The 16,345-nt window shown below is 37.7% G+C and overlaps 1 protein-coding gene across 1 annotated transcript; it reads left to right on the top strand.

Moving 5' to 3' along the window:
• Positions 1-1,515: 1,515 nt before the first annotated feature.
• LOC143852947 (non-structural protein) lies at positions 1,516-15,609 on the top strand. Its single transcript, XM_077362618.1, has 7 exons — positions 1,516-1,753; positions 11,685-11,742; positions 11,827-12,132; positions 12,214-12,262; positions 12,345-12,439; positions 13,694-13,818; positions 15,276-15,609. Exons 1-7 carry the CDS (start codon positions 1,608-1,610, stop codon positions 15,331-15,333), a joined length of 837 nt encoding a protein of 278 aa, XP_077218733.1. The 5' UTR covers positions 1,516-1,607; the 3' UTR covers positions 15,334-15,609.
• Positions 15,610-16,345: the final 736 nt, after the last annotated feature.

Here is a 16,345-nt window from a genome sequence, read left to right as displayed (position 1 = left end):
GCAACTTTGACACCCAATGATTTATACCAGTAGAATGTGTGAACCTTTATTTATACCCTAGAACCACTATATAGTGGTAAATAGTGGATCCTAGGTGAATAGGGTTTGTGAAATACATTGGGATCCGTTTCTCAAAAAGGTGGATGGAAAAGCAACTCAAGGACATTTTTGTCTTAAAACATGCATTGGGATGCGTTTCACCCCTTTTTGAGAATTTAGCCAACTCAACCCTTTTTTTGAGATTTTCAGTTAAAAATCAAATTTTTTTTGAGAATTTTCCTTAAAAAAATTTAAGTAAAAAATTTCATTCAAACATTTTTGCAGTAATTTTTTTTTCTAAAAAAAGAAACACGTTTAATATATATTATTGGTAGATGAATACATAGGTTATAGATACGTAGATAGAAACACGTTGGAAGTGATATATACACGTTGGAAGTATATTTATGATCGACTAAGGACATGTTTTGGCAACCTAATTTCTTTTCATGATAAATTAGTTTCTAAGGCTCTGTTCACTTGCGTTCCCGGGAAAGCAAATCCCTGGAAAACAACCTCTTTTTTCCTTGACAAGATAGAATTCTGGTGTTCACTTGCTTTTCTGAGAAAGTAACAAGCCTAGGTGGAAAATGTCAAATAAAGAGATCGAAATTGCCAAAAATGATGTGGAAATGTCTCTTTTCTCACAAGTGTGGGAAACCAAATCCCACTATTTTGGTCGGATTTGCTTTCCCGGGAAAACTAGTGAAAAAAGGTGGGCAAGCAGTTTCTCGGGAAACCTTTTCCTGCGCAGTTCTTGTGCACGTGAACAGGCGCGGGAACCCTTTTCCTACACAGTTTCCCTGGATTTCTTTTCCTAATGCCACGTCAGATTCCCAGGAAACCTTTTTTTTTCCTTTCTCGAGAAAACAAGTGAACAGAGCCTAATGTGGTGAGAGGTGGCTATGGGGGTGGGGGCACGAATGAGTTTAGGGTGAGAATGAGAAGTAGAGGGTGAGAAGTGGCAAAAAAAAAACAGGCAAAAAATCATTCATATTTTAGGTGGAGTTTTTTGTTACCTTGTGTTTTTTAGGCTTTTCTCACCCACCCTTCAGTCACTTCCTCATATGTCCTTCTCTCTCCCACTCTCCTTCAGCACTAGGAAATATTCCGAGGAAATTAATGGTAGCCAAACATTTCTTTTTGGGCTAGTGGCCCAATCGTGGTAGCCAAAAATGCCCTAAATCTTTTTACACTACAGGGGTGGCCTTGGGAAAAAGGGGCAAATAGGTGTTATTTTGGTCGTTTAATGTGGACCGTTTAGATCACATCTATGTTTGACGGGGCTGATAAAGAGAATCACGTTAAAAATGATAAATTCGCACCCACTGTAAGATAATTCGCACCACTGATAACGTGGATTATGTGGCAAACTTTCCCGCTTTATGAGTCAAATTACTTTAAAAGTGGAGCGAATTATCCTACAGTAGGTGTGAATTTATCATCACGCAATATTTAACTCTACCAATATCCCGCTGCGAAAGGGTGTTCAAAATTCAAATCATAAACATTACTAACGCAATGGATTTTTAAATCCAAAAACCCTAACCCTAATTCCTCTCGAGAGAATGGAATCGAGCAGAGTCGACGAATTAGGGTTAGGGTTTTTGGAGATCGAAGCGGCCACAGCCAAGGGTTTGGCTCCATCAACAATCTTCCACATCCTCAAAGAGATAATTGGATTTGTCCTCTACATGCATCAACAAATCCCTAAGTAAGACTCCTTTTTATCTCTGATCTTTGATTTTTGATATTTCTTGGATTTAAATCGATTCATTAGATAGATTTGAATCTCACCTCTTTGTTTTTTTCCTCTTCTATGGATTAATAGTTTCTTAATCAAATAATCAATTACAAATGTCATATGCACAAATTAGTATCTTTTTAACATTTAATTTCTGTTTTTTCTTTCTTTCTTTCTTTCTATTTCTTTTTTAATGATAGGAAGCTTATGCCATGGCCTTTTGTCTCAAAATTCCAATTCTTTGTTGGTTCAAAAGAAGTTTAGAGCTATTATTTATTATAGAAGATATGATTTTTTTTGTCATTTAGAGGAAATTAGGAAATTGGTTTGTGAATTGGGGATGCGGATATTCGATTTTCAGTGTGATTAGGGAGACATAGTGTGCCGACATTGTCGCTTTTTTTCTTCCTTTTGGCTCCGTTTCTTTCGATGTAAAAATGGATGTTCGTTTTTACAACATAAAACAAATTTTACGTCCATTGTTACATTGAAAGAAATGGAGCCTTAGGGGAAGAGATTTGTTTTACCCATTTCTGGACTCAATAAGCCATTGGTTGAAAGTGGGTCTCTATTCCTGGTGGGATAGCATCTACCGGAATGTGTCCATGTTTCTTGCACTACTAAGATAGAGACTTTCATCAATTATGAATTTGTGATATTGTCAATTGTTTGAAAATCGAAACCAAATGGTTCATTGCAATAGCTATTGAAGTAAAAATCAAATAATCGAATTGTAAGTTTTTCCAAATTCTTTGACAATATCTGAGAAATAAATGTGATTTGGGAGTGTGAGGGCTATACAGCAATTAGTGAACTGTGAAAACTGCTACAAATCTACTAATATAGTTCCTTTTTTCAACAATTAGTGAACGGCGAGAACTGGATTTAGGAGTGTGAGAGCTATACAGCAATCAAAAGTTGCTTGCTGCCACCAATTCCCACAAGATATATCAAAACGATAGCCTATTAACTAGACACGTGTTGGGAGTGACTGAATTGAAATCCATTCAGTGGAAAAGGGAAACCCAAAACTAAAAAGTTATCTTTCAATAATTGTAAACGCAAGTAATAGGTGTCTCATTTTGGGGTTAAGGCCCGAATTATTTTGGAAAGAAAAAGGAGAAGAAAAAAAATAGAAAAGAGAAAATGTTGACCAAGTTTTATAGCTCAAGGTTTTGCCTGGAAGTGTAACCATATTTTATATCAAATCATAAGATTTGATTGACCCATATATTTCATTGGAAAAAATCATAAGATTTCATATGTTTTTCTCTGGGGTGGGGGGCAAGAACAAGTCGATTGAGCCGATTTATTGATAAAACAATATCAAATGTCAGCCCCCCTAGATGACCCTATTAATAGGAGCAAAAGACTTGGTTGCAAAAACCAGAATGAAATAATATTTGATTGTTGAAATGCCATGTCAGGTGCACCTATCCGAATCAGAGCACACCAATTACCTAATCCACCTAACATTGCCGGTATGACCTTAAAAAAATCATTAAAGGAGTGTGAACCATTATTAAAATTTAAAACATTATAAAGTTGATGATTCCCACAAAGATTTTGATCACTGGTCGTCCTAATTCCATTCGAATCATTACTGAAAAGCATGTGCCCATCACTCCAGCAATGGCACTGAGGATGAAATACATAGTCCCCTTGGATTCCTTCTGCCCATCCAAATAAGGAAAATCAATTTCACCTGAAATAAACTCCCCATGAATTTGATTTTCCTCTGAAGTTGGATATTAGTGAAGCCAAACAGTATCTTTGAGTATCAACAATTCTCTCCAGTGGCTCTCATACATCAGATGGGAGCTCACTTTCTTTTCTGCCCTAATCTTGGTGGGTTGTTGATTCAGGTGCTACACATTACCTAACAGGCGACTCATGTAACATATCTTCCCTAGTCCTTTGTTATGAGTCTAATGACTTCTCTAGCATAGTCTTAGTTGATAGGTCTTCTGTATCCATTAATCATGTTAGCTCTGCCTAGATTTTCTCTTCATCGTTTCATTTTCTGTTAGTGTTAGTTGATGGGTCTTCTGTATCCATTAATCATGTGCCTAGATTTCCTCTTCATCGATTCATTTCCTGTTTGGATGTGTTTGTTATCCTAGTTTTCACTAAAAGTTTCTATTTATTTTCTAAATTTGCTTTTTCCTTCTCTTGTTATACATTGCATTCTATTATTCTGAAAGCTTTGCGCTAAGAGAAGCTCCTCGCTAGAAGGCAGACAACAATTTGAATTATGTTTTTTTGGTCGCTTTGATATCAGATTCTCATGTCAAGACTCCAAAGGAAGCTCCTCGTTAGAGGCATACGACAATGTGAATTATGTTTTCTGGTCGCTTTGATATAAGATTCTCACGTTGAGACTCCAAAGTTGCTTTTTTTTTTTGCGTCTATGTCGGCATGCCCTTGTCCGTATGGGATTACTAGTTAGCTTATACGAATGATTGTGTTTTTCAGTCATTAGTTTCCAGTCTTTGATTTCAGTTGCTTGTAATGAAGCTTTTAAGCATCGTATTTGTCCTAGTTGTAAGCTCCAAAAGCATTTTGAATTACCATTTAATTCATATATTAATAAACATACTTTTATCCCTTTTGAACTTGTGCATTTTGATTCTTGAGGTATTGCCCCCATTTCTATGTTATCTTGCTATCGTTTCTTTGTTATTTTTGTCGATGATTTCACTAGATATACCCACATCTATTTCATGAAAAACAAACCAGATGTTCTTCCTCTTTTCTCCCTATTTTGTACGTATGCTATTGAGCATCTGCTCATCCATATCAAACACCTTCGAAGTGGCATGGAGGGAAATACACCTCTCAAGCCTAAAAGGAATTGTGTCAATCTAGTGGCAATGTGCAGTTCTCATGCCCCATATGCTGGATCGAAATAAGGTGGGTGAATGCAAGGTTCAAAGTATTGGCATTCGTTAGTGTATTTGCCAAAACCCAAAAGATCATATCAACCATATTGGTGGTATGCATCAGCCGTATAGGAGAAACAAATGTGAACCATTGAAATGTATTCTCATGGTTAAAAAGCACAGTGTTATGCAAATATTCACAAACATTTTTGTGTTTACGTTAATTTTTAACAATTTTTGGCAAGAGCGTTGTGCAAATATTCACACACATTTTTGTGTTTACGTTTATTTTTTTAAGATTTTTGGCATAGTTATTTCAACCTTAGTCACAAATATTTGTCTGGAGAATCTATCAGGAATGGTGTATCTCAAGATAATTTTAATTTTTCTTAATTTCGAGTTTATATTGGGAAGAACTGGGAAAATAAAATATTTAATGTATATAAAAATATAATTTTTTTTTGAAAATGGTAGCAAATTTTTTTGAAAGACCGAGGTGGTCAAGGTACAAAGCAAAGAGAAACTAACATAGAAACAAAGTACAAGACGGATATACAGAGCTAAGGGGAGAGGGAATCAAACAAAGCAAGCTCGTCCTTGGAGACTCCCTCCTAGGCAAAACGATCGGCTACTTGGTTAGCAGAGCGGCGAACATGATGAAAAGACCAAGAATACCGAGCCATCCAATCAAACATCTCGTCAAATAGGTGATCAAAACGCCTAGGTGGTTTTTGTTGTTTCTCAAGCCAGCTGATGGCGTTCATCAAATCTCCTTCTACAACGGCATTATTACCCAGTCTCTAGCTAATAACTTCAAACCTTGATGGGCCGCTTTTGTTTCAGCCTTAGATGCGTTTGCCACCCCAATAGGGCCAACGAAAGCCCACAACACTTCTCCTCTACTATTCCTTACAACCCACCAATCCCGGCAGGGCCCGGGTTACCAAAGCTTGAGCCACCAAAATTTAATTTCACGAACCCCGGCAATGGAAGGGCCCACTTTTGGATCGGTTTATGTTTCATCACTGTCGACCCACACACCACTCTCCACCTTGCCAGAAGATCATAAGCAAAGACGAACCTGAAAGATGGAAGGATCTTCACCCAGGATAACGTGAGGGCTAAAACTCTAGTGAATAGAAAATTTGGGTTCCGAGAAACCCCTTTAAATACTCTTGCATTCCTTTCCTTCCATAGCACCCAAATGGTAGCTACGAAATAAATATTCCACGGCGTTTTTCCTTTCTGCTTCCAAGATACAAGGGCCGAACATTGGAGAAGATCGACTAACCTTTCCGGGAAGACCTAAGAGATGCCAAACCTATCGAGTAATTTTCCCCACACTTCTCTAGCGACTTTGCAATGGATAAGGAGATGATTTGCTGTTTCACGTGCCTCTATCCACAATGCACAATGGCCAATGATGAGCATCTTCCTTTTGGGAAGGAAGTCGACCGTTTGAATTCTTCTTCGAAGAGCCGCCCACCCTAAGGTACATACTCGAGGGGGGGAGGGGGGGGGGGGGGGGCTTGGATAGACCAAACTCTAGCAACCTTGGAAGATGCAGAGCAAACCACTAGGTTGAAGTAGAAACATTTAACCCAGAAATCACAGATGAATTCAAGATCCAAATCCTTTATCTTTCCCATCTTGCTTGATGTATCCTTCTTCTAGTAGATCCAACAGTTTAGAATTAGAGTCTATCTCCCTTTCGAAAAAGTTCCTTCTAAAAGCAGCTACCTACATTATCCCATCCTCTCTTCTCTCTATATTATCCTTAACAAAGCCATCTTTATTCATGGCCATAGCATGCAGATCAGGAAACAAATCTTTCAAAGGTCTATCAACAGTCCATTTATCATGCCAGAACCGAACTCTATCTCCTTCATAAACTCTGAATCTTATTCCTTCCTCAAAAAAGTGATTGAAATTCATGATGTCCTTCCACAATGTTGCTTCAGGGGATCTGAACTTATCCTCTGAGTTCAATTGACCAGGCAATGCCCCATATTTACCTTCAATTACTTTCACCCAGAGATGAGACCTTTCCTTACCAAACCTCCAGAGCCACTTTTCTAACAATGTAATATTCACTTTTTTTAATTCTTCTTATTCCCAACCCTCCGGATTTTACGGGTGTGCATACAGCCTCCCATTTCACTAAAGGTATCCCTTTCTCTTCACAATTTCTTCCCCAAAGAAACCTACGCTGAATTTGCTCTATCCTATCAGAAACACTTACTGGACACTTGAAAACAGACATCTCGGCATGTTAGCGAGGACTGCTTTAATTAAGATAAGCCTCTCCCCTGGAGACTAAATTTCTTTTCCAAGTGTCTAACCTTCTTTCCATTCCCTCAACTATTTGGTCCCAACTGCCCCTCTTTGCTCTACCCGCACCAAGAGGAAGACCCAAGTAAGGATGAAAAATAATCTTTCTTGCACCTCAAGATACCCGCCAGACATAATACTCTCCTTATCCACGTGAATACCAAACACTCTAAACTTGTTAAAATTAGATCTTTGCCATGTAATCACTTCGTAGCATCAAAGAATTGCTTTCAAGTTTAACACTTTCAGGGCATCATGAGCAAGGTTGCCAGAGCGGGAAGCGAAAGCATGAAGGGTCGGGGGAAGCGCGATTGGGAAACGACAAGGAAGTGTGTTTCCCATTTTTGTGATTACCATAAATTAAAACAATGGGAAGCGACGGGGAAGCGCGATTCCTATTTTGAGGAAGCTTGATTCCCATTTTGGGGATGCGCGATTCCCATTTTGGGGATGCGTCATGCACGATTCCCATTGTTGGGGAAGCACGATTCCCATTTTGGGGAAGCGTAATTCCCACTTTTTGGGGAAGCGTCGAGATTCCCGATTCGGAATCGCGTTCCGGAGAATCGCGATTCCCCGATTCAGAGTGCGATTGATTCCCCGATTCAGAGTGCGATTCTTGCGTCCTTGATCAGAAGAACTGAAAAGGAGGGTATCATTAGCAAATTGAAGCTGCGATACTTCTACCTCTCCAGAACCAATATTGAAGCCTTCTATCAGTCCATAGGCTTTCCCTTTCTCCATAAGAGAGCTTAAGGTTTCCGCTACATTGATGAAAAAGAAAGGGGAAATAAGATCTCCTTGCAAGCCACGAGAAGATTTGAAGAAACCTTTAGGGGAGCCATTTATAAGAATAGAGAACCAAGCAGATGATATGCAACTCCTCATCCACATTCTCCAACGCCTGCCAAAGCCCATTCTTTCCATAAGGCAGTCTAAGCAATTCTATTCCACTCTATCATACGCTTCTTCCATATCCAATTTACAGACAATTCTGGCTAGCCCCACCATCTGATAGAAGTCTACTGTTTCATTAGCAATCAAAGAGCAGTCGATGATTTGCCTGTCACTAACGAAAGTGCTTTGGCTATAAGAGATGATGTCTGGGAGGACCTTTTTTAGCCTTTCCGCAAGTACTTTTGCTAGAACTTTATACAAACACCTTACCAAACTTATAGGGAGAAAATCAGTCACTGCATATGCTCCTTTTACTTTTGGAATCAAGGCAATGAAAGTTGCCCCTATACCCTATCCAATTCCATTCCATTATAGAATTCTCAGAACAAATGCAAGATGTCCTCTTTGACATAATCCCAAGATGGAATCCATCCGGACCAAGGGCTCTATCCTTTTCAAGTGAAAAGACTCCTTTTTCAATTTCCTCCTCCAATAACGGCAATTCAAGCCTCTTTCTAGACACGTCCCCTATGGATTTGAAGTCTACTCCATTCGGGGTAGGGCGGGAATGCTCTTCTGACGTTAACAACTGCATATAGTAATCGACTATCTCCTTCGAAATCACTTCTTTCTTGTCTGTCAACTCGCCATTCACAATAAGGATTTCAATTCTATTACGACGCCTTCTAGCACTTAAAATAGCATTAAAGTAGGTTGACAACAAAACTAAGGAAAAAATAATATTATGAAATTATCGCGATATTTTTGTAGGAAAAAATTAAATATGAAGATAATATTTTTCAAAATCTCGACAAAATTTCGAGATTATGTCATTTATCAAAAGATCACAAATTATCACAATATTTTAAAAATGTCAGAAATATTTGTGGCTATGTCTTCAACTAAAAACTACATCATCATAGTTTTTGTTAGATGAAGTGGTGTAATTACATACCCGATTAGGGGTATTTTTTACATTGTACATGTATCCCTAGTGACTCACATATATATTACATGTTATGGGAGGGGGAGCTATTCTACTCACTCTTCTTTTTCCCTCTAGCTCTTCTCTTCTTCTCTTTTCTCCTTCTTCTTCTTCTCTCTGATGGAGCTACGAATACTACAAGTTTGTGAACATGGTATCAGAGCTATAGGTTGCGATTTGTGTTGAAAAGAAGTGATGTATCGATCCACGCCGCGCCAAGGGGCGAAGGATTGCATTATCTTGATTAAATCCTGACCATAGATCCCCTGATCGATGGATCGAATTGCATCGATCTCTTTAATCGGAGATCAATGATCTAGATCTATGATAGTTAAGTTGTTAGAATTCTCTACAACTCAAAAGAATTCCTCTTTCAGAAGGGTCTCTTTTACAAAGGAAGAGTCAAATTGTTAGCATTCTCTACGACTCAAGATAGTTTCTTTTTCGAGAGGACTCCTTTAAAAAGAAAAGTCAAATAATTATCATTCTTTATGACTCAAGGAGTTCCTCTCTTGGGAGGACTCTTTTACAAAAAAACAAGAGAGCTAAATTATTAACATTATGTAACATTTTCTATCACTCGAAGGAGATCCTCTCTTGGGGGGGGGGGGGGGGGGGGGTGGTGGGCGCTCTTGTACAAAAAAAGAGTTAAAAATTAAAATATTAACGTTCTCTTACGAATCAATGGAGTTTCTCTCAAAACCGGTCTTTAAAAAAAAGGTTCTCAAGATATAAAAAATTCAAGAAAATTCGAAGGCTATTACAAGTCCCAAAAATCTCTCATCTACCACTTTAAAATTAAAATATAACGTGAGTTCGCCCGATTATCAAACCATGGTGGTTGGAATATTAATAGTCATGATTTAGATAGGAATCTTTTGATGAATAATCGAAGGTATTTTCTTTCATAAATTATTTTATTCGGGGAATCTCTTGATGAGTAATCAAATGCATTTTCTTTGTTTAAGAAATATACTTAATAGCCATTGGAGCTAGAAGTATACATGCCCACTATTTTAATAAAAGTTCTTCCTGAAAGAGGGAAATTTGATCTCAGTACTTCTATGTGTTTGATTTTTCTCAAGCCTTTTTTTTTATTGATAAGCTGGGGTTAGGCAGACCCCCACCAGAGAAAAATACAAGAGAAGAAGAGATTACAGTCTCTGGAATACAACTCCCTCTCTATCCATAGACAGACAAGATAGAAGATTTTGAGAGCAAAGAGGGAGGGGGATGAAGAACTCCTTCCAAGGCCAAGCTCTTTTTGAAAGCAAATCAGCAGCTGAGTTAGCTTCTCTCCAAGTATGAGTTATTTTCCAAGAGTTAAAAGTGGGGAGGATGTCCTTCATTTGGTTTACTATCTCGAGACTTCTCTAGGGAGTTGAAGACTTGCCATTGATGACATCCACTGCAAATTTCGAATCCGATTCAATCCAAATATTATTGATTCCCATAGAAGAAGCTTGAACAATGCCATTTTGGATTGCCATTAATTCCAGCTCATAAATCTCCTTCTTGTCAACATTCAGAGAGAACATTGATATTAACATACCTGTATCATCTCGAATAAACACTCCTAATCCTCCTCCTTCACTGTCTAAAGATGCATCCGAATTAATTTTGAATTCTCCAGGCTTCGGAGGGATCCAGGAGCATTGCTTTGAGTGGGTTTGATTTGCTCTGAATTTATACCCCATTAACGCGGCAATAGAGCTTCGTTTTGAAAGCATAAATTTGTTGTGAACAAGAGTGGCTTGAGATGTACGCCTTAAATGCCTTTCTTAAGCAAACATATATATATATATATATATATATATACAGAGAGAGAGAGAGAGAGAGAGAGAGAGAGAGAGAGAGAGAGAGAGAGAGAGAGAGAGAGAGAGAGAGAGAGAGAGAGAGAAGTGTAGCTACAACGACGCCTTAAAATACAGTGGGCCCCACATTGTTTCGGTGATGCAAATCACTCATTTGATGGGCCCTCACATAGATAGGGTGTGCCCAAAAAATCAGCTCCATAGGATCATCCCAACCCTACGATTTGTGGAGGCAAAAATGGACGTGTAAAAACTTTCACAAATCTGTCTATTTTTGCCTCCGCAGTTTGAAGGGTTGGGATCATCCAATGGAGCTGATTTTTTGGGCACACCTTATCTATGTGAGGGCCTATCAAATGAATGGTTTGGATCATCCAAACAATGTGGGCCCACTGTATGAGGCGTCGGTGTAGCTAAGTTAGCTACAAGTATGTGTAGCTACACTTTTCTCATATATATATATAATGTACACACACACACATGTATGTATAATACATATATACATAGATGTGCGTCTGTGCTTTGTGTTGCTGGTATATGGATAAATTCAGAAATGGATATTAGTTTTTTTATCTATAGATACTCACGTCAACATCTTCTATAACCTTTCTTGACAATCATTTCTATGAAAAAATAGGAGATTGTGCTTTGTAACGACGTATAAAGTTGTAACAATGTAGCCGGAGTAGAAGGCACAATATTTTACTCATTATACAAAAGTGGATCTTGGCGGACAGTCTGTTCTGCTTTGAATGCCGTAGTTTAATAATTTATGGTTAGCCTTCCAAACAACCATACACATATCCCAATTGTCTTTTCGAGTAAGATGACTGAACATATTTATAATATGTCCAAATCACCCTCTTTCGTGGGCGCAGAAATATTACAATCGCTTTTTATCGGAATCAAATTACACATGTGCTAGTGCATTTCTGGTTATTTTTGTTTAATTTGTTTCATATTGGCATCTTACGTTGACTACATATTTGCAGCGTTCTACAGCATCTTGAACTTGAATTCGATACATTGAGGAAAGATTGTAAAAATTTGGTATGTTTCCTAAGGGAAAAATAGTTTTATGGATTATATCTATCCAGGTATGATTTCTTCATCCTGAGAAAGTGTCATTTCTAGGAGTCGGTTCCAACAAACATTGAATTGAAGATAAGTTCCCGAAGAAAGCACAACGGGAGAATTAGAGAAGTAAAGCAGGGGATCAGGAAGTTGGAGAAGTTGATGAATTCTATTTCTAGTCTACTTTCCGCTATTCAACTGACACTCCACGAAGTTCCCGACATTCAACGAGTTATTTTGATTCTCGGAGCAAGTGTTATACGGCCTCTACATGTTTATGAGATTTTCTTTTCACATGGAAGAGATGTTTTTGAAGGTGAAAATGACTCCACTAAAAGCAAGGTTGCAGATTCACTGTCAAGAAAGGTTCACTTGGTTTTATTGCTATTATTTACACACAATTTAGGTAGTATTTTTCTGCATGTAAGCTGGATATTATGTGCCCAGGTTATTCGAGCACTTGTGTCAAATGGTGCCGGTGGTGGTTCATATGCAGGTTCATTGCTAGTTTCTTCTATTTGCTAAAATTTATTTTAATTAAGGTGCTCAGCTGCAGAGCATTCTTTTGTTTGTTGTAGGCCCAATGAAATTGTTTCTTCTGGTGAAAGCTCCAGCTACTTCCAATCTCGCGCAACATTTTCTTCCCAAACGTGACTTAAAGTACAGCAAAAAGGTATGATATTTTTCTAATTTCACATGGTCCATTTCTCATCTTCTCCAGCACAAAAAATGTTCAACTTTAATAATAGTAATAGTTACAAATTCCATCTCTGCTCTCTTTTCATTATGTTCGCATGAATGCAAATTTGTATGAAGGAATAATTGAACATGGTTTTAAAACTCCACATGTGACATTTTTCTAATTTCACATGGCCGATTTCTCATTTTTTCAACGACTAAAAATGTTCAGCTTTAATAATAATAACAGCTTCAAATTCCATCTCTGCTATCTTTTCATCGTATAAGCATGGATGCAAATCTGTATTAAGGAATAGTTGAACATGGCTTTAAAATTTCACTGAAACCAACACGAAACGACCAAAATGTTCTTGTTTCCATCCCCACCGAAATTGAAGCCGAAATGACTGACATGCATAAACCAAAATTAAAAGTGTAACAGTTATACTCTATCGGTATGTATTATATAATTATATTTATATGAATTTCATGCAAAATGTGGTGCATGTATTATGTATATTTATACGAATTACATATGAAATTTGGTATGTACTAAATTATCAGACATGTGCGACAGTACCTCTCACTCGGTTTTTTTTGATATTTTTCAATCATTTATGATGATTGCCTTGCTCATGTGATAGATTCTAAGGGGCCGTTTGGATACCCGGATTTTAGAATCCAGGTTTTTAGTTTGAAAACATTGTAAAAGAGGGTTCATGATCAAGCTGCTGTATGCGGTCCTGACAGCGTTTCTTGGATTTTAAGTGAGAAATACAGGTTTTAAAAATCTCTCCTGCATCCTACGATTTCTAAAACCTGGAAATATGGGAGGATCTGCTACTCTCTTGCTGACGGAAAGAAGGGCGAGAAGTCAAAAACGACGGCTGGTCCGCTTCTTCTTTTGTCTCTTAGCTACAATTTTGAAGAAATCCCGGATTCTAAAATCCGTGTATCCAAACGGCTCCTAAGTGTATATTTGTGCTTATTCTAGCATTTCCTAAAGTTTCATCTTTAAATTATATCTTTTTCGTATGTTGATGTCATTTTCCAGGATTCCCACCCTAAATCGAAACATTTCCGTTTCTGTGGGGACCAAAACCGAAACCGAAACTTAAAACCTTGCCTTGTAGATGAATGGTTGTATGGATGTAATACAAATGCCTGGATTGGAAGATTTTAAGTGGCATGTCTATCTCAGAGCTATATTTAGCATAATTTTGCTACAACTTACATTTTGTTATCGCAGATTGTGCCATTCAGATTACATATTAAATGTAAGATTCACGACAGATATATGGATGAGTCACATCATACTTCTCAAGCTTCTGACTCCACCAGTTTGCTGGATTCCAGTTCAAATGAGATGATATGGTATGTAAATTTCATCATTTGACACAGTGGCTCCCCAAATTATCTATTTAACTAAAAGATACTACATAGATTTTAATATCTCACTCCAATTATGATTTTGTTTAGAATAATGATAAGGCAACCGAGTTGGGGACCAAGAGTGGAACTGACAAATAGCCTCTTCTCACGTTAGCAATCTTGTTCCTTTTTTTTTGGCCTTTTATCTTTAAAATGGCAAAACTACCCCTCGCATGCCTGTGGCATGTGGGGGTTTGTTCGGTTCCACTCTCGGTTTCCGTAGCAGCACTCTTTTCTTTATCTAGGCCTTTCAAGATATTCATCTTTACCCTCCATCCACAGCTTTGCTTATACTTTGCTGAGAATTTTGTTCTTTCACTGCTAGTCTACCCCATCATGATATCTTTGATTACTCAGTAGTAATTGTAATTTATATGATCATGCATCAAGGTACTCTGCTGAAGCACTGCCGTGAATTTTGTAATTGTAGATTAAATTTTTTAAAAGGCAGTTTGATTAATTTTGTACTCAGAATTAAGAAATATAATGTAAAGAAAACTTCTAAACACACTCCTATTTGCTAAAGAAGACTTTGCATCAGAAACCCTTTTTTTTTGTTTTAATTATGTAATATAATGTTGTTCTTTTATTGCATGCATAAAGTATGAGACTTCATGGCTTCTTATGCTTATAATGTCGGATTCGACAAACCTCAAAAATAAAGATTTGTCAATTTGTTAAAATATTTTACTCAATTCTAAAATTTTATTTTTTTACATAATAATATGGTTATAACTAGTAATACGTTGATAATTTTAATAGGCTAATCAAATGTAATATTTTATTATCGTATAAAAAACTTGCCATTAATGTGGATAAAACTCAAAACGTGTGGTAATTGTAAAGTTGTGGTAGCATTACTAAGAAAATAAATAACTAAAAGAGATCTAAGAGTGTCTCGGCGAATCCTGAAGTATTAGATTCCGGCACTTGTCTGATGATGCCGGTATTTCGCCCAATCAGAAGAATCTGTGTAACATGGCCTTCAAGATGCTATTGCTTTCATGCGAATGAAGAACATAACTGCATTGGACTGAATTCTGGACCTGTGGTAGAGATTTAAATATTAATGGTTTCCCCAAAGTCCAACCAAGTGCTAGTGACTTGGCGTTGCCGTTCATTATCCATTTTTGCTTAACTGGTATTCTATTTGCTTTCACCATACAACTCTGCTTTTCTTCATTCCATGAAAGTTATCATCAATGCCCAAATGCATCACATAAGATCATCATGTTTGAAAAGTGAATGGTAACTTCTAGAGAGTGGTCTAGTTATGAACATTGCTCTCTTTTGGAGTTCCATTTAACAGTCTGCCAGAAATATCAGCACCTCTCATTATTGCTATTTGGTAAGCAAGTCTGTTAAATTATATGGATTAATCATCTGGTTTCTTGTTGTAGGTTTCAGAGCAAACACACAATCAAAGGATTAGCTTGTAAAGCACAATTTGCAGAGTAATGAAATAGGATGGTTCTCATATTTCACTTGGTTCTTTTTCCTCTTTTCCTTCTGGATTATATTCTCATGTGACAGAAATATTCAATCCAGAAGATAATCTTGAGCTTCTGAATGTTCATCCATGTTTGGAACTGATTACAATGTGAAAGACCAGTGAGAGTACATGGTACTCAGAGGTTTAAAGCTCCATGTAAATTGCAGCCCTTAGAGGCATGAAAATGCCTTGGGCACTACATACTACTAGTTGTTTTGAGAGGTGCCATTTTGTTTTCTACTCTCGAAGTGCACACTTTTTCTAAGATGTTAATATTCAAAGCATCAACTTTGATAGTTACACTAACTCAAATTTTGTAGTTCTAATGATCTCACCTCGGGGTGCAACTCGGGTCGGGTTGTGTTGTGGCCAACCCGAGGACCCAAAACCTCAACCCTAACCCGACCCATCCTGAGCCTCGGGTTAAGAAGGGTCAACCGTAACCCAACCTTATTTTCCATTTCGGGATGGGTTGGGTCAGGTTGGAACGAATTGTGTTCAGGCTGGGATTGAGCCTCTAGCTTACTTGGTAAAGACTGTTCTTTCACCCTGAGGTCGGGGGTTCAATCCCAGCTTACCTGTTAAAAACAATTGTGTTAAGGGTTCTCCTGGCAAATACCAAAAAATAAAAAATAAAAAATAAAAAAATTCAAAAAATAACCCTAAGATTTTGGAATTAAGATCAAATCACGATAAAACTAGTGGGGACAAGGTTGGTTTGGGTCGGTTAGGCTTGCACAAGGCCTAACTCAACCCAAAAATTAAATTGGGTTCGCTTTTCTGAACTCCAAACCATCCCAGCTTAGGGAAATGCCAACCCAACCTGAGCTGAAATCACTAATCAGGTTGAACCCGTTGGTTTCGGGTTGACCCCCCTGGTACAGGTTGCACCCGTAATCACACCATCCTCTATCTTCACAATAACATTAAATTTTAATTGTAGAAGTAAAATAAAGGCTCAGCTATCACAACTAGGGG

The sequence above is a fragment of the Tasmannia lanceolata genome, unplaced genomic scaffold (genome assembly GCF_043159265.1).
Source record: "Tasmannia lanceolata isolate RefF3 unplaced genomic scaffold, GAP_Taslan_0.1 ptg000019l, whole genome shotgun sequence".
NCBI classification, from domain to species: Eukaryota; Viridiplantae; Streptophyta; class Magnoliopsida; order Canellales; family Winteraceae; genus Tasmannia; species Tasmannia lanceolata.
This window is presented reverse-complemented; position numbering and strand designations above follow the sequence as displayed.

Bases quoted from the DNA above. Each gene is read 5' to 3' on its own strand.
- LOC143852947 (XM_077362618.1), top strand. From the start codon at position 1,608: ATGGAATCGAGCAGAGTCGACGAATTAGGGTTAGGGTTTTTGGAGATC. The intron at 12,133-12,213 runs GTTCACTTGGTT...TTATGTGCCCAG, and splicing joins CAGATTCACTGTCAAGAAAG to GTTATTCGAGCACTTGTGTC. The intron at 12,440-13,693 runs GTATGATATTTT...TTGTTATCGCAG, and splicing joins ACTTAAAGTACAGCAAAAAG to ATTGTGCCATTCAGATTACA.